At 49.3% G+C, this 20,281-nt stretch overlaps 1 protein-coding gene across 9 annotated transcripts in view; it reads right to left on the bottom strand.

The window, feature by feature from the left end:
* UNC79 (unc-79 homolog, NALCN channel complex subunit) overlaps positions 1-20,281 on the bottom strand; it is a 198,914-nt gene that overhangs the window by 114,360 nt on the left and 64,273 nt on the right. For all 9 annotated transcript variants that reach the window (XR_009547198.1, XM_060180972.1, XM_060180977.1 and 6 more), the window contains exons 7-11: positions 19,822-19,951; positions 14,552-14,616; positions 9,036-9,124; positions 7,464-7,504; positions 3,791-3,819 (exon numbers count right to left, since the gene is read on the bottom strand). Coding sequence is in view for 8 of the 9 variants with exons in the window: in XM_060180972.1 (XP_060036955.1) it covers positions 3,791-3,819; positions 7,464-7,504; positions 9,036-9,124; positions 14,552-14,616; positions 19,822-19,951 (354 nt within the window). In the remaining variant the exon portion in view is untranslated. The remainder of the gene's footprint in view (positions 1-3,790; positions 3,820-7,463; positions 7,505-9,035; positions 9,125-14,551; positions 14,617-19,821; positions 19,952-20,281) is intronic.

Raw genomic sequence — 20,281 nt, 5'->3', positions numbered from 1 at the left:
CTGCAGCCCTGCTTCACTGCTCGTGAAGCTTTCCCCCTGCAGGTGGGAACCGGGGGCTCGAACCCGGGTCCTTGTGCGCTGTAATACATGCACTCAACCAGGTGCAGCACCACCCGGCCCCTCAATATTTCTTTTACTGTTTAAAATTATTTGTTTTGTGGGGCCGGGTGGTGACACACCTGGTTGAGCGCAAATGGTACAGTGAGCAAAGAACGGGTTCAAGCCCCCTGTCCCCACCTTTGGGGGGAGGGAAGCTTCATGAGTGGTGAAGTAGGTCTGCAGGTGTCTGTCACTCCCTCTCTACCTACCCCTTCCCTCTCAATTTCTGTCTCTATTCAAAATAATTTAATTACTGTATTTTAAAAGATTAAAGGGGGGCCAGGCGGTGGTGCACCTGGCTGAGCGCACACATTACAGCGCACAAGGACCCGGGTTCGAGCCCCAGGTCCCCACCTGCAGGGGGGAAGCTTCCCGAGTGGTGGAGCGGGGCTGCGGGCGTCTGTCTGTCTCGTCTCCCCTTCTCAGTTTCTCTCTGTCTCCTGTCATAAATTAACTGACTGGTTTCAAGAAACAAGCACGAGTGACACACATCAGCAGGCGTCTCTTCGTATCCACCCTCCCTCTCCATTTCTTTCCGGCTCTATCCAATAATAAATAAATAAACAGGTTTTTAAAGACTGATTAAAGAGCTTCACATGAGACAGAGAGGGAGAAGCGGCAGCCGGGGCAGCACTGGGGTACACGCAGAGCTGGGCATCAAGCCAAGAACCTCGGGCTGAGGGTCCAGAGCCCTTGCAGCTGGGTCACCGCACCAGCCACTGGACTTCACTTTCATTTACTTCTGTTCTAGGTGGCTGGAGGACAGTTAAGGAGGCAGGGTGCCAGACTTGCAAGCCAGAACCCTGGCCCCATGTTCCTATAGTGCTCTGACTGCTCTCTCTTCCTGTCTCGTGAGGCTCTCTCACCCTCTCACATGAAATAAATCTTTACCGTTCTGACAGACCGAGGCCACAAGACGGTGCAAATTGTAAAGTGCACACCTTGTCATGTCAGGGAGGAGGTGTCCTGGGTTCAAGTTCCAGCATCACAGGAGAGCACTAGGGGAATTCATGGAGGGAAGAGTGGTGTTTTGGTGCTTCTCACAAAATAGAATACAATAGAGTATAATTGAATAAAGTAAAGTAAAATAGCATGAAGCAAATAAAAACCAGAAGTGCCGGCAAGACCACCGGCCTAGCTAGTACCACTGCTCGAGCCCAGCCCCCGCTGGTCTGGAGGAAGCTCTGGTGCTGAGGGCACTTTCCCATCTCCTGAAAATAGCCATCATGGAGCAGGGAAGCCCTGCCAACGACAAGACAAACCGGGTCATAAGGACGCGGCCTGAAGGTCACATGGCAGCACTGTGTGTGCAGGGGGCCCGAGCTCATGAACGTGTCTTTTCCTTGTTATTGGCCAGGCTGAAAGTGTGTACCTGTGAAAGTTTTGCTTCTTCTACATCTAGAGCCTGAGATCCGTCATCCGCGTCAGCCCTGGCTGCTGGGGGGAGGGGCATTTCTCCTGCTTTGTGCCCCTTTGACCCCCACACACATTTCCAGAGACAGAGAGAAACTGAGAGGAGGGGAGACAGAGAGATGCCTGAAGCCCTATTTCACTGTTCAGGAAGCTTCCCCGCTGCAGGTAGGGACCAGAGGCTTGAACCCGTGCCCTTGTGCACTGCAACATGTGCGTTCAACCTGGTGTGCCACCGACTGCTGCCCACCCCCGTCGCCAAAACGCCTTTGAATCAGCTTCCCCACAGTAGTTGTTGGCACACAGTTCACCACCATGAGACCCTGGTTTGCGCCCAGCACCATGCAGGAGCACCGGCCTCAGCTACGGACAGATGGAGAAGGTCCGTGGATGGTGGAGCAGGTCTATGCTGCCGTGTGTGTGTGTGTGTGTGTGTGTGTGTGTGTGTGTGTGTGTGTGTGTGTGCGTATGCAGTTCTCTGTTTCCTCTCACTGCCAAAATCAATCATCGATTAACAGAATAGGGTGCCAGGCAGTGGTGCACCCAGTTAAGCACACACATTGCCACGCACGAGGACCTGGGTTCGAGCCCCTGCCACCACCTGCAGGGGGGAGCTTCACAAGTGGTGAAATAGGTTGGCAAGTGCCTATCTCTCCCTCTTTCTATCTCCCCTCCCCTCTCAATTTCTCTCTGTCCAATCAAAAATAGTAGAAAGAAACAAAGGGGGAAATGGCCAAGGGGGTGACAGATTCATAGTGCCAGCACTGAGTCCCAGTGACAACCCTGGTGGTAATAAAATGATGATGATGAGGAGGATGATGTTACCGCCGAACTGGAGAGGCCCCTCAGTGGCAGGGTGCATGTGCAATGCCCTGACTTGACTCCCCTATGCCGGCCCCCAGAACAATTCACAGTCATCTTAGAACTACTCTGTGTGGGCAGCGTGTAGGCCTCTAAGTCGCCCACATACGTCACCACTGTGTGTTCTGTATAGCAGGCACAGATAACTCGCCCTTCTCAATCTATAGTTGTCTGGAGCACAAGAATTTGCACCAAAAGAGGTTCATCAATGACCAGACCAGGTGCAGACTCAAGATAATGAGCTTTCTCCTGAAAGCCATCGATGGCTAAGACTTCAGGGGGCTCTTGAAAGATGCTGAGTATTTTGTGTGTGCAAAGAAAGTATGTAGCTGTCGTACTGTGCCCAGAGGACAGACTGCTGCGGCAGTCTCACGATTGGCACTGCAGCCCGTCTGCCTGGGCACTTGCTCCGACCAGTGGGACGCAGCAGATGTGCTGCTGTGTGACCTCTCAGCTCCAGCCTCTGGAGGCCGTGCAGGCTCCTCTCTAGTTCTCTCAGAACACTGAAGCTGTGAGTCCATCCAGACTAGCCTCCTGGAGGATGAGAAATCTCATAGAAAGGAGGGCTGGACATACAGTCCTCCCAACTGAGGCCCTGTCCACAGGAGCAAGGTTTCTTGAGACCAGCCAGCCCTCAGCCCACCCAGAAAGCAGCAGCAAACACGAGCAAGCCGGGAGGAATTGAAGAGAGAAAATGACTGAGCCAGCAGAGCAGCAGTCAAGCTGCCAAGCCACAGAACCCTGACTAAATAAATGCCCATGGGCACGCTGGGACGCCTGACTGCGACAGCTAACTGAGTAGCCCTCCCAGCGCCCTCCACCACAGCCAGTCCTGGGACAGCTATGTGACTCGGGCAGTCTCACAAGCAGAGCTGGGAGAGCAGAGCTGGGAGAACCCACACATCTCAACTACCTAGTCCAAGGCTCTTTGTACAACGCTTTGCCACCTTCTCCTGTACTTTTCCGTTCTAGAATCAAAAAAGAAGGTGGAACAGCTCAGGGAAGCTGTCATAAAAGATGAATAAGGGCAATTTCAAGGAGGAATTTTTAACTCAAGTTACTGGGCAAGCTTTTGATCAGCATATAGCAGACAGCTGTCTCCATCTACGCAATACAGCCTTGCAGTGAGCAAGAAGTACCCTTTGTGAGGTCAGGTCCAAACACGGGGGCTTTGCATTTCTATTCCATAGGTACTCAGACATTTTTACCTCAGATTATTTATCAAAAACATGTGCACAAGATGGATGAGGAAAAGCAGGAATGGAGAGACCAGACACAGCGACCTCACATGAGACCTTGCCCCTTTGGGAAGACAGAGGCATCTGCACAGGCGACCCAGTGTAGACACGAGCAGGTGTTGACAGTGACTCTGCGCAAACACAGCAGATCATGCCCCACTGGACAGACGGCGTGCTCTTACCTTCTTCTGACAGATAGCCGATATCTCAGCTGTGAAGAAAAGGGACACAGAGATATCAACAAAGGAAGTTCTCTTTTACAAATAAAGGAGAAGCCATGAAGGAAATTGGAAGCCATGCTTTGAACACAGCCTCCAGACATGGTCAAAACAGCCTCCCACTTGCCTCACAAGCAGTTGCCTACTTGTCTCTGGCTCTGTCTTCCTACTTTCTGCTGGTCATTTCTGAAATTGTGTTGGATGAGATCGAGAATCACCTGCAAGCTGCAAATACTCCACCTGTTCTTAAGAACAGGTCGTTCAGCCTTCTCAGATATGACTTGGAATTCAGTGCCACAGAACCTTAACGTCACCTCTACAAAAAGCACAGGTGAGCTACTGTGGCACTTGGCTCCTGCAAGCCAGCAACAAACTGGAGCAGCATCTCTTAGCTCCTGCTCACTGCTCTCTCCATCAGAGCTTCACCATGCAGAGGACTGGCTGTATCCGAATTGTAGGGAAAAAACACTTATTACCTTGTCGTCCTTGTCAGTAAGACCAGCTGCATGGTTAATGAAGAGCAAGTCATGTCCAAACCCATGGGCTGACTAGCTGGAGTGAGGCTGTCAAACTACCGTCTACTTCAAGTTTGATTTTAACAAGTGGATAAGCATTCCTTTCACTGGGAATACCAATTAATTTCATGAGAATCAGTGCTTGAGGGTACCTGAAAATAATTTTCCAGGAATGTTAACCTTTCTCCTGAAATTGTAAGCACTAAAAAAAAGGAACTAGGCCATTATCCACAGTAGAGTCTATGTCAGAAATGGCTAAGATGTTCAAGAGTAAACAGCTCCCAGTCTGGAGATCATAAATTGGCTGATGTAACTCAAAGAAATGTACGACTCAGCTTCAAGTTGGCCTCGCTGAGATTTAAGGCGATTTCATTATATTATGTACTAGATGTTGAAGTTGATTTTGACATCTCTAGGTAAATCGTGAGAAGTTACTGTCCACTCCCTTTCAAAGAGAAATATAATCTGGAGATAGTGACAGGATTCAACAACATAACTGCATTTAAAAGTAGAGTTTAGGGGTCAGGCAGTGGCACTATCTGGTGGAACGTACACATTATTGTGCATAAGGACCAGGGTTCAAGCACCTGGTCTCTGCCTGTAGGGGAGACACTTCACATGCAGTCGGTAGTGCCACGGGTGTCTCCCATCTCTCTCTCCCCACTCCTCTCTCTCTCTCTCTCTCTCTGTGTGTGTGTGTGTGTGTGTGTGTGTGTGTGTCACTCCCTCTACTGAGAACAGTGGTGAAGTTGTGCAGTCACTGAGCCTAAGCAATCACCTGACTTTGGATTTTTACTTCAGAGCACGGCAGTTCACTAACAAGACAGACTGAATTACCTCAAAGGTAAGGAAAGGTTACCTAGAAACATACAGTTCAAATCTCTTTACAGAAATTCTGAAGCAAATGTTCAAAATATCTCCTTGGAGGATATAGATATTATTGCTCCACTTTACAAATAGACAACACCAAATAAATATATCTCTTAAGTGGAGGTGATCTAACATTAAAAGTCAGACTACAAATAAGCAGTATGCTGATCAAATAAAGGCTGTAGTTAAAACAAAACACAAAATTCAGCTAATATTAAGTACTCCATTCTTTTTTTAAATGTTTTCGTGGGGTTAATTGTGAGAGCATGGTAGAGCATAGGGGAACTCCCATCATACAGAGGGAGGTCTGAAAAGACACCTCACCTGTCAGCCTCTCCCTTTCAGGGGTCGAGCATGAAAGGAAAAGCTCTCCTGACTCAGTTTCCCCTTGTCAGTCTCCCAACCATCACAGGAACCTACACCCCCTAACACTTAACTCATTTCCTTGTTATAAACCAGATGGTTTGCCTGCTTAAAGTTCACTACAGTTCACCTGCTGTGATCACACAGACTCCATTCTGCCTTGACCAAAAGACCCTTCTTTCTATTTCCTTCACCTCCTCCTCCACTTGGTCTAACTCCTCTATCTTATCTCTCTGCCTTCAAGGCTTCTTTCTGTCTGCTTCTCTCTTGCCACTAATCACTCCGGAACTCCCCTTTACCACTATCAATTCTCTTCATCCCTTAGAACTTTCGCCATGAAGGTTCTGACCTTCAAAGCCCATCACTATTGCCTCCTGTGAAAAATGTCCTTTGTTCCCTTCTGCTACTTAAGCCCTGCCTTCTGTACAATAAAATAGATCATTTGTGATTAAAATGGTCTCCTGGTCCTTTTTCTGTTGTCAGCCACTAGAGTTCACACGAGAGGCCAGTAACAAGGCTCACCTCTGCTGAGAGGTCACCCACGCAAGGGCCGGCAGCTTTTCCTGTGAAATGTCTTGCTCTCTCCCCCTAGAGTCCTATAGGCAGTCCCTCCTGTCTGCCAGCTGCATTCAGGAAGCCTCCAGCTCCCGGCCACCCTCTGCCCTCTGCTCCCTCAGCTGCCTGCATCTGGCTCGACCTCCAGTTAGGCGGCTGCAGTAGCTCCTCCCAGTGTGGTGTAGACCAAGGCATGTTCTGAGACCTTCCCCAACAGGCTCAACCTTGGGACGGCAGCAGGCAACAGGGAGCACTGAATCTAGCCTTAGTATGGACTGCAGCACATCTGGTTTATCTCCATTTCAGTAACACGGGGAGGCTGACCAGCGACTGTTTTCCCTGAAAACACGGAGTATGTCACAGCAGCGGAGAAAAGAGAGGCCAGTTCTCTTCCCACGGATGCTCCTCCTTTCCTTGCTACCCCAGCACAGTACGATGTCACTGCCGACTCCTGACACAGTAGCATACATACACCCAATCCAAAGCTTGGCAAAATAGCTCACTTGGGGAGTCGAAGGGCATGACCCAGGTTTAAGCCCAGCCCACACCACAGTGGAGGAGGCTTCCGTGCTATGGTCTCTCTCTCTCTCTCTCTCTCTCTCTCTCTTTCTCTCTCTCTCTCCCTTCCTCTCTTTCCCCCTTCTCTTCTCTCTGGATCTATAATCATCCTGGAGAGCCTTGGTGATAGACTTCTCTCCACTAACTCTCTCCCTTCCTCTCTTTCCCCCTTCCCCTCTCTCTGGATCTATAATCATCCTGGAGAGCCTTGGTGATAGACTTCTCCCCACTAACAAAAGCGACACTTCAGCACAACTTCAGTCATGTGACATTTGACTCCAATGTCGTCTCTTGGTTTTGACAGAGATGACACCTCTTGCTTCATCACTGGATGTGTGGGAGTATCAACAAGAAAGACACTGGTGGGAGTCGGGTGGTAGAGGAGCGGGTTAAGCACGTGGCACCGGCGTGAGGATCCTGGTTCGAGCCCCCGGCTCCCCACCTGCAGGGGAGTCGCTTCACAGGTGGTGAAGCAGGTCTGCAGGTGTCTGTCTTTCTCTCCCCCCCTCTGTCTTCCCCTCCTCTCTCCATTTCTCTCTGTCCTATCCAACAACAACAACAACTACAACAATAAAAAACAACAAGGGCAACAAAAGGGAATAAATAAATAAATAAATAAATAAATAAATAAATAAATGACACTGGTACAGTGGCTCCTCTCCACGATCAGTCAAAGGACACACTACTCTGGCTTCTGACTTCGGAAAGTAAAGCGACAAGGTGACCGTGCCCTAGGTCCAGCCACCCAGCACCACCCTCCCTGAGAGAAACAGTACCTTGCGGCAGAAGAACATCGATCAGCCATTCACTGTGGTCCCTGTGAAGAAAAACAGAGCTCAGTGCTGCGCCTCCTTGCGGCTCCTTCTCTGCATGGGCGTTTCTGAGCGGCAGCCTCTCTCTAAGAGGCTTTCAAGGGAAGGAAGTGTGATTAAGAGCACCGGCACAATGAGCTTTTCAGTGTCTAAAGCTCGCCACTAAATGACAAATCATAGGCGTTTCATCATATTCAGTTATCTTGAAATGATGCAGATGAGATGCTAATTAAGTCAAGCCAAATACAGTATGACTTGTACAAGGCTGAGTGTGATGCTGTGAGACTGACAAACAAAGAAAGCCCACAAGAATCACCAACCATGTTTGAAAACCACAGTCATCTTCCATTTTCCCCTGTGGCTTCTTTAACTGGGTCATTTGAAAATTGGAACCGCTTCACTAAGTGAAATAGCTTTCTCTGTCACACAGGAAAAAGATATTTAAAGATGGCATCTTTCAAATACAATTCTGTTCTGTATTACATATAGGACACACCAGCCTTTTAAAAAGACAGGCTAGGGGTGTAAGTCTGCATGTTTAAAGTCCTGCTTTGATCCCTAGGAGGGGAAGCCAGTAGGAAACAGGGTAATGTAACCAATTCAAGTCTGAATGAATGGTCTTTGCCACCAGGGCTATTTCCCGGCACTAGCTGCCTGCACAAGCCCACCCTTCCAGGTGTGTTGGTATGCTTTTAAAAACCCCTTCTGTTTCATTTGGTTTAATCCCCCCTGCATTCTATTTACATAACACTGTATTCTATTTACATAACCACTATTAACAAGCACCACCCTCCCTCCAGGGCATCCGTGGTTCAGTGGTAGAATTCTCGCCTGCTCCGCCCACTCTCCTTGTCACACCCTGATTTTCACCAGTCACTTTTCTCTCCACCCTCTCTGCACCGCATCCTGTTCCCACCCTACTGGGCTAGTATATTTATAAGGACAAGATTGTTTGTAGTAGTTAGTTTAGCTTAGCTTGGTATAGATTGCGCTGCGTCCTGCATGAATAAAGAGATGCTGCCTACAGCTCAACCATGAGTCCCTGGTTGTCTGTTACCCGCCCGTGAAGCCAGCCCACACAAAACAACACAGGTGGCCTTTTTTTCCTTTTCTTTGATAGAAGGTGAGCGACAGAGAGGAAAAGGGAGACAGAGGAGAGACACCTGCAGCACTGCACCACTGCTTGTGAAGTTTCCTCCTGCAGTTAGGCAGAACAGTGACTTGAAGCCAGGCCTCACCACACAGTAACATGTGCATTCTACCACACGTGCTGCCACCCAGCCCCCAAGGGGTTGCTCATGCCTTCTAGTTGCCGCCTTGCTTCCACTCCTCTCAGGACAATTCAAATATTTATTTTTTAATGTAATAGGATAGAAAGAAACTAGGAGGGAACAGGGAGAAAGAGAGAGAAAGACACCAACATCCCTGCATCACCACTCATGAAGCTTCCCCCCTGAGGGAGCAGGGGCTTGAACCCAGACCCTTGCCCATCAACGTGCCACCTCCCAGCCACCCGCTGAGGCCCCTGTCACCTACCCGGCAATCCTCTGGCTGCATTCTTCACAGAGATAGAGTGGGGGCGGCTTGTCACCCAGAGCCACCGACAGGGAAGGGTCTATGCACATCTGAAACACACAGAAGACAGAGTGACCTCATCACACAGACGCCTCGGTGATGGAGGGTCTCCTAAAACCAAGTGGCACACTTCCTGTCAGTGAAGACAGTCTGAGCCAGGGTGGCTTCCTGCCCTGGGGACAATCCACACTGAGGACCTAGCTGTGGCAGCTATGCTCGTTCTCTCCTCCTGCCATTGGAGATTCAAGTAACAAAGTCAAGAAACGCTGTTCACTCCACAGAGAGTAAAGAGACCATCTGGAGAGAGGTCACGCAGAGCCCCAGCCTGACTATGCCTGAGGCCGGGCGGTCAAACCCCATCACCACAGGCAGCATCATGGGTAGCACCAAGGGAGCTCCACAGGCTATGGAGTTCTGCTGTGCTGTCTGTCTCCTCTCCCCTCCCCTCCCCTCCCCTCCCTTCCCCTCCTCTCCTCTCCTCTTTCTCTCTCTCTCTCTCTGCCAGGCTCCAGGTTCATTCCCTGGGAGCTGTTCAGGAGTTGTTAGGACAGCCTCAAAGTCATTCACACAATAGTTTCTTCTCAGGGTCTGGCAGTAGTGCAGCAGGTTAAGTGTGTGTGGTGTGAAGCACAAGGACCGGTGGAAGGATCCCGGCTTGAGGAGTCGCTTCACAGGCAGTGAAGCAGGTCTGCAGGTGTCTATCTTTCTCTCTCCCTCTCTGTCTTCCCCTCCTCTCTCCATTTCTCTCTGTCCTGTCCAACAACAATGACATCAATAACAACAATAATAATAACCACAACAATTATTTTTAAAAGGGGGGGGGGAATAGCTTCCAGGAGCGGTAGATTCATGGTACAGGCACCGAGCCCCAGCAACCCTGGAGGCAGAAAAAAAAAAAGAAAGAAAAGAAACACAATACTTTCTTCTCTACAGTGGCAAACATAGCTTTCTCTGGTTAGGAAAAGGAAAATATATGCTCAAGATTAAAAATCTGTAACTATTACCAAAATGCTGGCAGCAGAGAATTAATTCTGCTTCCTTAGCTCTTGCTTGGAAAACTTAGCACTGATCTCCCACCAGGTGGGCCACTTTTCACATTCTGGAGCTGAAGTTCTACTCAGTCAGCCAATGTGCTCTCTCTGCTTCTCCCCTGCATGTGTGCCTCTGCTGGGCTCTGGACTCGGTGGCTGGGTTTCCACCACCTACATCATGGCTGGTGGAAGTGTCTGCTGTTGGGGGAGTGGCCCGGTAGCTGTGCACAAGAGGCCCCAGCACCTTCGGCAGCCAGAGTGAGGTCTCTGTAGAGAGAGGCCTGGAGCAGTGGATGCGTGAGAGAACGGCCACCACGCTCTGTCTGTCCCCCTGGGAGAACCGGACCAGCAGGAGGCTGGGGGGCGTCACGGGGCCTTGGTGCACTGAACGCACAACCCAGATCCAGTGATGCCGTGAAGCCGGGTCAAGTCATGAGGGAAGTCTCTGTTTTGTCTTGTTTTGTTTTGCCACCAGGCTTATAGCTGGGACTTGGTGTCTGCACGCTGCATGCCTCTACCACTCGAGCACAATCTCCCTCTCTCTCTCTCTCTCTCTCTCTCTCTCTCTCATAGTAGTTAAAACTCAGTGTGAAGGCTTCCCTTGGGCAAGCCCCTTGATGCACCGAGTAGGGCTGAGCAAGCCTTTCAGAAATCGAGTATTATTTTGGGCTCAGAGGGACACACTTTCTGTCACAGCCACCCAACTCCCATGCTGGAATCCATGAGACAGCAGCTTATCTGTGGAGACAACACACCAGCCACTAAGCACTCTCTGTTGCTATAAGATCTTTCTCTCCCACTCTGTCTTCCCACGCTGCTCTCGATTTCTCTCTGTCCTATCCAGCAACAACAGCAATAACAACAACAATAAACAAAAAGGTGGAAAATAGCCTCCAGGAGCAGTGGATCTGTAGTTCAGGCACTGAGCCCCAGTGATAACCGTGGAGACAAAAAAGAAAAGAAAGAAATTAAATAAGCTAAAAAAAAAAAAAAAAAAAAAAGGCCTTACAGGCCACTTGTCTGTAGGCCAAATCTGGCTGGCCTCTGGACAGGGCAGTTATCTAGGCCCAAAGTGCTGCGTAAGGTGACTTCACACAGATCCCAGCAGAACCAGCAGTGGTGTGTAGCACAGGGGACTGCAGGTTGTACACAGTTTCCGATCCTGTCACAACACCCGGTCTCACTGAAAGGTGATTTTCGCAGAAAACCAAAGGATGTGCTTGTGCCTGACCCATAGTGCGGGTGCAGCAGCTCAGCCTGTTTCCCGGCAAAGGCGCTTCGCTTCGGGGAAGGGTAAACTGAGTCTCCAAGTCTCTCCCAGGTCTTCTTCAAGAGCTAATGCACTCTCACTTGCGACCAGTCTGTGATGGGTCAAGTCCCTTCTTTATGAATGACCTCCTCTTAGAGGGAAGGCTGCTAAGGGACCGGAGAGTGATGCATCTGGTTGGGCACAGGTTACAGTGCACAAGGACCTGGGTTCAAGCCACCACCCCACCTATGGGGGGGAACTTCACAAGCAGTGAAGCAGGGCTGCAGGTGTTCCTCTGTCTCTTAGCCTCTCTACTTCCCCCCCTATCGATTTCCGTCTGTCTCTATCCAATAATAAATGAAGTACTTTTTTATATTTATTTCCTTTTTGTTGCCCTTGTTTTTATTGTTGTTGTAGTTATTGTTGTTGATGTCGTCATTGTTGGATAGGAAAGAGAGAAATGGAGAGGAGGGGAAGACAGAGAAGAGAAGACAGACACCTGCAGACCTGCTTCACTGCCTGTGAAGCGACTCCCCTGCAGGTGGGGAGCCGGGGGCTCAAACCAGGATCCTTACGCTGGTCCTTGTGCTTTTCGCCACGTGCGCTTAACCCACTATGCTACCACCCGACTCCCAATACATGAAGTACTTTGAAAGGAGATGCTGTTAAGATGTCAGAACAACAGAGTCATAAGAAAATAGCAAATAGAGTTCTGGCTTGTTCAGTTAACTGACTAGCATGAATTAAATTTAAAATGACTCATAGCCATATTCATCCTGATACAGTCACTGGTAAAATTCTCCCAAGCACTACTTGTTGTCTTGCACTAGGAAGATAAATATATATCATAGTCATTTTAAGAGTGAAATGAGGGGCCAGGCAGTGGCACACCTGGTAGATTGCCTAAGGACCCAGGTTCAAGCCCCAGGTCCCCCACCTGCAGGTGGAAAACTTCACAAGTGGTGACACAGTGCTGCAGGTCTGTGTCTCTGTCTCTCTCTTCACTCTCAGTTTCTGTCTACCCAGAAACATTATTTTTAAAATATTTTAAATCGAGTCTAGAAGAGTGACAGGTATCATACTATCCGATCACAGCTCCATGTGGCCTTGCCTTGTGAGATCCGGGTGGAGAAGACCTTCTGTGTTTGCCACATGCACGTCAGCAAGGCTGTGGCATGTTCGCATTAGAAAGGCGGGACAGCAGTTGGCCAAACTTGCTGTCTTGTGAACACGGCCCGAGCACTGCCAAGAATACTACCTTTCTGGGAATTACAGAATAAAAACTGGAAATAGAACTTTTTTTTAAACTGGGGCTAGAGAGCAGACGTTGGTGGGTGATGAGAAGTCTTACAACTAGACAGAGAACAGATAGAGTGTAGTGACACTCTGTGCTTGTCTGATGTGTTGCTGGGTCGTCTTCACTCGTATGACTACTTTTCTGTCACATAAACTCCACCTTAATAAAAAATGTACACGGAGTTCGGGCGGTGGCGCAGTGGGTTAAGCGCATGTGGCGCAAGGCGCAAGGACTGGCGTAGGAATCCCGGTTCAAGCCCCCGTCTCCCCACCTGCAGGGGAGTCGCTTCACAGGCGGTGAAGCAGGTCTGCAGGTGTCTGTCTTTCTCTCTCCCCTCTCTGTCTTCCCCTCCTCTCTCCATTTCTCTCTGTCCTATCCAACAACGAACAACATCAACAATGGCAATAATAATAACCACAACGAGGCTACAACAACAAGGGCAACAAAAGGGGGAAAAAATGGCCTCCAGGAGCGGTAGATTCATGGTGCAGGCACCGAGCCCAGCAATAACCCTGGAGGGAGAAAAAAAAAAATCCCCTAAAAAATAAATAAATAAATAAAATTAAAAATGTACACACGCAGGATAACGTAGCCCAGCCTGCAGGGATGGGGGACTGGCCAGTGGGGTGGACGGTGGGAGACTGGCCAGTGGGGTGGATGGTGGGAGACTGGCCAGTGGGTGGGTGGGCTATCTGCCCAGGAGACAGCAAGCAAGTCTCTCGCAGGGGGGTCTCTGCATCACTAGTCACAGGAAGTCAGAGGACTCTGAAAATCCAGTCGCACAGGAAACCCAGGGAAAACAATTTGGTATCCAGGAAAACCAGGCCAGTGAGCCCCCTTCCTGCCCATATCTAATGAGTCCAAAGGAGCCGGACCTTAGACAGGAAAAAGGACAGGTAGGTAGAAAACCCCCCCCTTTTTGTTTTAGAAACCAAACTAAGAAAATGCCAGAATCAACTTCATGAATAATTAGAAACTTCCTCTAACCCCAAATGCCTTCATATCAAAGAACAGACTCTCTGAGCCCCAAGTGTCTGTGGAAGCTGGGGGAGGAAGGCAGTGGAGGATGCAAGGGCCTTGCTCCCACTTGGGGCTTCTCTAGAGAAACTGCCCGTCCCCTCTGCCTCCGTCCAAGTGCAAACCAAGAGTCTGTCCTTTGCTAGGAAGACACAGTGACAGACAGACGGAAATCGATGGGGGGGGGGGGGAGTAGAGAGGCTAAGAGACAGAGGGACGCCTGCAGCCCTGCTTGTGAAGTTCCCCCCCATAGGTGGGGTGGTGGCTTGAACCCAGGTCCTTGTGCACTGTAACCTGTGCCCAACCAGATGCACCACTCTCCGGTCCCTTAGCAGCCTTCCCTCTAAGAGGAGGTCCTTCATAAAGAAGGGACTTGACCCATCACAGACTGGTCGCAAGTGAGAGTGCATTAGCTCTTGAAGAAGACCTGGGAGAGACTTGGAGACTCAGTTTACCCTTCCCCGAAGCGAAGCGCCTTTGCCGGGAAACAGGCTGAGCTGCTGCACAGTAAAAGGACTGTTGGGCTTCGCACCTTCTGAGACGGAAACATTGTGAATTCACAGTCACACACTAGACATTCCTAAATTGTCGCCAACATAAAAATGAATGTGAAGCACATGGGCCTGGGTGTATGTACTAGCCCAGAGAGAAGTCGGCCAAGGACCACGCAACCGCTTCACTGAAACCATTGTGATAGCTAGCTCAGTGTCCCGCGGCACTCATAGCTGCCAAGACGCCACCTGCCAGGGAACAGCGAGGTGGGGTGTGAGGTGCTGAGATGAGCCAGGCCCTGCTTGACAGAAGGAGGCAGCCCAGTCACAAGTCTGCTCCTGACAGTGGGACCACTGGTGATCCAATATGGCGCCTGTGGGCAGCACAGTACCTTCACGGCCGGCTTGTTGATTGCATTGTGGCATTCGACGTGCTGGCAATGGATGGGGTTCCAAGCTGCAAAGGAAAGTGGAGCTGATGAGCAAGCGTCTTTCACTGAGAGGGTGGGTGTGTGCCCCAGTGAGAACGCAGCAGACATTTCACTGTTCTCTTTGTTTGAAACAGAATCATCATCAGAGTGTGCCCTAGAAGACTCCTTTTTAAGCTATGCAGAAATGAGCTGAGCAGTGATATCACAAGTCACCTACTTTCCCATGAGGCAAGACAAGCAAGCCAGGGGACAGGCAAACACTACACTGTTACCACACTGTGCTATACCATTGGTAAGTTCTCAAAGTTTTATTTACACAGAGGATTTCATTTGATCCTCGCAACAGCTCTGTGAGAGAACAGCCGATTGGTAACTTCATTCCAAACACCTGTAAGCTAAAGCAAAAAAGGTCTCACAACTTGCAGTGGTGACAAAGTTAGTAAGTGACCAGCCAGGGCTGGAGCCAGTATCTGCAGATCTCAGCACCTTGCTGGTTTTATGGGAGTAGACCAAGCCACACATCTCAGATGTTTGGTACCAGTCTGACCGACAACCAGAAGGGATGCTAAGACAGCCTCCACCATCTCGGTAGCACCCTGTCCCCACCAAATGTGGAGGCTGGAGGCTTCTCATCCAAATGAGGTGCATCCCACACGTGATGAAGGCTAAGGCTCCATCAGCTCGGCAGCGCCATCTCCCTACCTCACACAGAACAATGAAAAGAACCAAGTGACCTGGTATGGAACAGAGCAAGAAACATGACCAGCAATTGTCATCTAGATGATTCTAACACTTCTCTCTAAGAGTACCCGATAGTTAAAAAGTAAGAGGATTGACTATTTGAAAGGAAGATGATTTTCTGAACTGCCACACGCTAATCTTAAAGGATCGTGATGGAGATAATAAAGAAGGATCTGCAGGTGAGGTTCACATCCATGATCTTAAAGTCCGGCTAGCTCAGTCGGTAGAGCATGAGACTCTTAATCTCAGGGTCGTGGGTTCATGCCCCACATTGGGAGCCATTTGTTGTTAAAATTTCGGAGGCTCTTGCTGGCCGGGCTAGCTTCACAGGCGGGTAACAGAGACGCGGAGACAACGGCTGGGCAGGGAAGCTGTATTTCTTTATTCAGGAGCAACGATTTATAAACTAAACCAAACTGATCACCAAACAGAACTCTGCTGTCTCTTTGCGGCGGCGCAAGCACTCCCTCTTACTCTGCAACTCAGGAACTCAGGAACTCTGGCGGGGTTCCTTCGGGGCGGGGCCAAGCAGGCCTGCGAAACTAACTGGACTGATCTGATTCTCTCGGTGGGGGAGAACTAGAACCCAATGTAAAGCGTACAACAATTCCCACCACCAGAGTTCTGCGTCCCCACTCCTCCACAGGAAACTGCAGTGGTTCTCCCAAGGTCGCAGCTGGGAGCCGACTCTATGACTAGACATCTGTGTCTGTGTCTGTCTATATATTGCCCCATGTTTTTGATGGGCCTGCCCTCACTTCCGTTCTAATTCACCCTACACTTGTTATTACTTCCAAATGTCCTTTCTCTTTTCCTCTTCTCTCTCAGATAAGTGAGAGCATGCCTGGTTTCCTTTTAGAAAAAGTTTTTTAAATAAAAAGATGATCCCTGCATCACGAGTACCAGAGCGCTGCTCTGATTCTCTCTTTCTTCTCTCTTCCCCTCTCTCTCTCTCATCAACAAATAAAGTCCTTTTTGAAGGAAGGAAGGAAGGAAGGAAGGAAGGAAGGAAGGAAGGAAGGAAGTCACACATACAAATCAAGTTTCACATTCACTGCTTTGGACCCGGGAACATTTCCAAACTTCAACAAGAAAAGTGGTGTCCGTTAACATGTGAGCGTTTCAGTGGGTGGAGAACCATCTGAAAGAAGAGCTCCAGCATCCAGGCCTGTGGACAGAGGCACAGACGACTGTGGGGCTTTGGAGAAGAGGCCCCACAGTTCACAGACGGGGCTGACTCTCAGTTCCCTGGCCTGACCCCAACCTCTATCTACCCAGTTTCACCCTGGTGAACGCACCAAGAATTCAGGACCCACAGACAGGTCGCACTCCGGGTTTCGCAGGAGGTAGGAAGGGTTTCTTCTGGTTTTGTTTTCTCCAAGATTCAGGAGAGCATCGGTATCCTCTCTTCTGTAAATGTTCAGTGAATTTACCAGAGAAAAGCCCTGGGCCTGGTGTGCTGTGTCTTGGAAGCGGGTTGATTATTGATTCAACATCCTTAACAGGCTTCTTTAAACTATCTCCTATCCCAGTGTGACTTGTGCTCGTTGGCATCTGTTGAGGAACTGGTCCACTTGGTCTGTTGTTTGTAGACACAGAGGTGTTCCTGATGCTCCAATGTTATTTTTTCCCCACCAAGTCTATCACTAAGACATTGCACCTGTGCTACAAATCCACTGCTCCTGAACGCCATTTTTTCTTTCTTCTTTGTTTTTGCCCCCGTCTTTTTTTTAATAGATTGGACATGACAGAGAGAAATTGAGAGAGGTGGGGGAGACAGAAAGGGAAGAGAGGTGGGGGCAGGGCTCAAACCTGGGTCCTTGAGCATGGTGGTATGTGTGCTCAGCTGGGTGCACCAACACCCAGCCCTGCTCCATTATTAACTCCTTAGTGGCCATGACTTCACTAGCAGTAGCCTAGGGTTCATTTCTCATATTGGTAATTTATATCTTATCTCTCTCATTTTTCCCTTGATGAACGTGGCGAAAGGTCTAGCATTTTTCTTGAAATTTTTAAATCAATATGGTGGGGTAGGGACAGAACTTTGGTTGGTGGATGCAATGACACACACATACATGATGAAGCTATGCCCTGAAAGAGTGTGGCTTTGGAAGTCACTAATATCAAAACTAAATCAAAAAATAAAAGCAAAGTGGGGTTTGTTAAGCTTATCAGTTGCTATGTTAAATTTAACTAAATTCTGGGGGGTAGGCAATGGTGCACTCGGTTGAGCACACACATTACAGTGTGCAAGGACCCAGGTTCAAGCCCCTAGACCCCACCTGCAGGAGGCAGGAGGGAAGCTTCACAAGAGGTGAAGCAAATCTGCAGGTGTCTTTATCTTTCCCTCTCTGTCTCCCTCTCCCCTCTCAATTTCTCTCAGTCTCATGCAATAAAACAGAAAAAGAGAAAATAAAATAAGAGAAAAGAAAGAGGGAGAGGGGGCCGGGCGGCGGCGCAGCGGGCTCAGCGCACGTGGCGTGAAGCGCAGGGACCCGAGCAAGGATCCCGGTTCCAGCCCCAGCTCCCCACCTGCAGGGGAGGCGCTTCCCAGGCGGTGAAGCAGGTCTGCGGGTGTCTGTCTCTCTCCCTCCCTCCTCTCTCCATTTCCCTCTGTCCTAGCCAATAAATGGGGGAAATGGCCACCGAGAGCAGTGGATTCATAGTGCTGGCGCTGAGCCCCAGAGATAACAATAAAGAAATAAAAATTAGAAGTCTGTAAATTTTATTATTTCTAGTACTTGATTGAGGCCTATATTTCTAAGGTAGAACTTGAATTGTCATTGTAGATTTTCGCTCCAGTATATGTGTGTAATGCTCTAAATTTGACTCTAAATGCTGCTTTCACTGCATTTAATAAACTTCTAGTCTCACACTGCAGAAATGACAGCTGTGCACTGGGATCAAAGGTAACATCAACAAACTGAAGCTTGAGGGAAGAACATAGTGCACTAAGGCTCCCTCACTGCAGATGGGGGTGCACGCAGTAGTGTGCACACTGCCACACATGTGTGGGGGGAAGCTTCACAAGTGGCAAAGCAGGGCTGCAGGTGTCTCTCTGTCTCTGCACCTTCTACCTCTCCCTCACCCTCAAGGGACCTCAAGGTCTTTCTGTCTTATATGATAAAAGAAAGAAAATAATAATAATGGGGGGAGGCTCTGGAGAGTGGTGGATTTGTCATGTAGGCACTGAGCCCCAAGGATAACCGTGGTATGATAAAAAAATATATATTAATTAAATTTAAAAATGAAAAGTTCACTTACAATCTACCTGCATCATTTTCATTCATGTTGTTATTGCCACCAAACCCAATATTACTTGCTCTGAGTTTCGAGCAAGTTTCTTCAGCAGGCCTGACTCTCCCTGACACAGGGAGAGTTAAAATTAAGTTTAACTGGGGGACGGATGTTAGCACAGCAGGTTAAGTGCACATGGTGCAATAAGCATGTGGATCCCGGTTCGAGCCCCCAGCGCCCCACCTGCAGGGGGGTCACTTCTCAGTTGGTGAAGCCGGTCTACAGGTGTCTATCTTTCTCTCTTCCTCTCTGTCTTCCCCTCCTCTCTCCATTTCTCTCTGTCCTATCCAACAATAACAGCTATAACAACCACAAGGGCAACAAAATGGGAAAAATATCCTCCAGGAGCAGTGGATTCATAGTGTTGGCACTGAGCCCCAGAGATAACCCTGGAGGCAAAAAAAAAAAATTAAGTTAAAGTAAGTCCCACTGGAATCACCTCAAAACACCTGTTAACGCAGAATGCCAAGAGGGGTTCTTGGAACGCCAGTGTCTGACTGCACAGCAGGTGGGTCCAAACCAACTGGGCCGGAAGGCCCGCACTCTAAAGGAAGGTAGCTGGTCTGCAGTCAGCCAGAGGACAAGCTGCTGGGAGCCAGAACTCCTCACCACAGGCAGCTTCTTTGCTCCTGTAAACTGAGGACACAAGCAAGCCAGGAACAGAAACACAGCAAAGCAGAGCTGAGGCCGGCCTCGTTTCTTTTTCTTGAGAGTGGCCATTTACACCTGAACCCATTATCTTACTTCTCAATTATCACTCACACTGACAGTCCACGACTGTTGGCTCTCCCTGCCCAGCAAGGACAACGGGCTGCTGGGTTTTGACGTGGTGCATGAACAGTCTCGTTGAAAGTGCTCCGGCTGGAGCTGAATTAGCAATTAGCCACTTGGGGCTTTGTTAAATGGAATCAAATCTGCCGTATTCCTCACTCCTCGCAACTTTGTAGTAGTTAATGTCAGCGACACTTAAGGCCACAAGCCAGGCATACAGCCAATGGGACTGAGCCTCCGGTAACTTGCTCTGCTTGTGAAAGGAGTTTAGATTTTATTTTGATGCCACCCAGTTTCAGAAAGGATTCATGACAATGCCTAAGAGCACAGAAACACAGCCAGCAAGATTAAATGAAACACCCTGTGAGGCAAGTCTGGCATGGGGGGCACAGAGATGGCACCACAGGCCTCTACCCTCTCACCTGTATACTGCAGGCCCCGATATTCACTGATGGCCCCCGGAGGCTTTAGGTTGGGCCAGTAGTGGAACAGCATTTGCACAGCCGGAGGCTTCACCTGGGAAGGCCCATACGCTATCACGTACAAAAGGTCCTAAAGGAGGCAGGAGCAAAGTGTGAGTTAGCACCATCAAGGGAAACTAGCAGACTCACTCAGCACTAGCAACGCAGGGAATATGCCGGGCCAGCTGGTCAGCCCCTCGCATCTCCTCTCCGTGTGCCTCTCAGATTGTCGAAGTGGCACATGAAATTGTTGCTCTTATGATTTATTTCTTGGTCCAGTAAGTAAGGCTCGTAGGTAGAGTTCACAAATATGCTACCTTGTAGCAGACTCTTCTCTGTGCAGAATAAGGTGAAAGGAAGATTTCTGAACAGCTGGAGCCAGTTTGCCAGACCCTGCGTGCTAAAAACATTTCCCTAGGAA

Source organism: Erinaceus europaeus, chromosome 22 (assembly GCF_950295315.1).
Source record: "Erinaceus europaeus chromosome 22, mEriEur2.1, whole genome shotgun sequence".
NCBI classification, from domain to species: domain Eukaryota; kingdom Metazoa; phylum Chordata; class Mammalia; order Eulipotyphla; family Erinaceidae; genus Erinaceus; species Erinaceus europaeus.
Note: the sequence above shows the minus strand (reverse complement) of the source record. Positions and strands in the feature narration are given on the sequence as shown.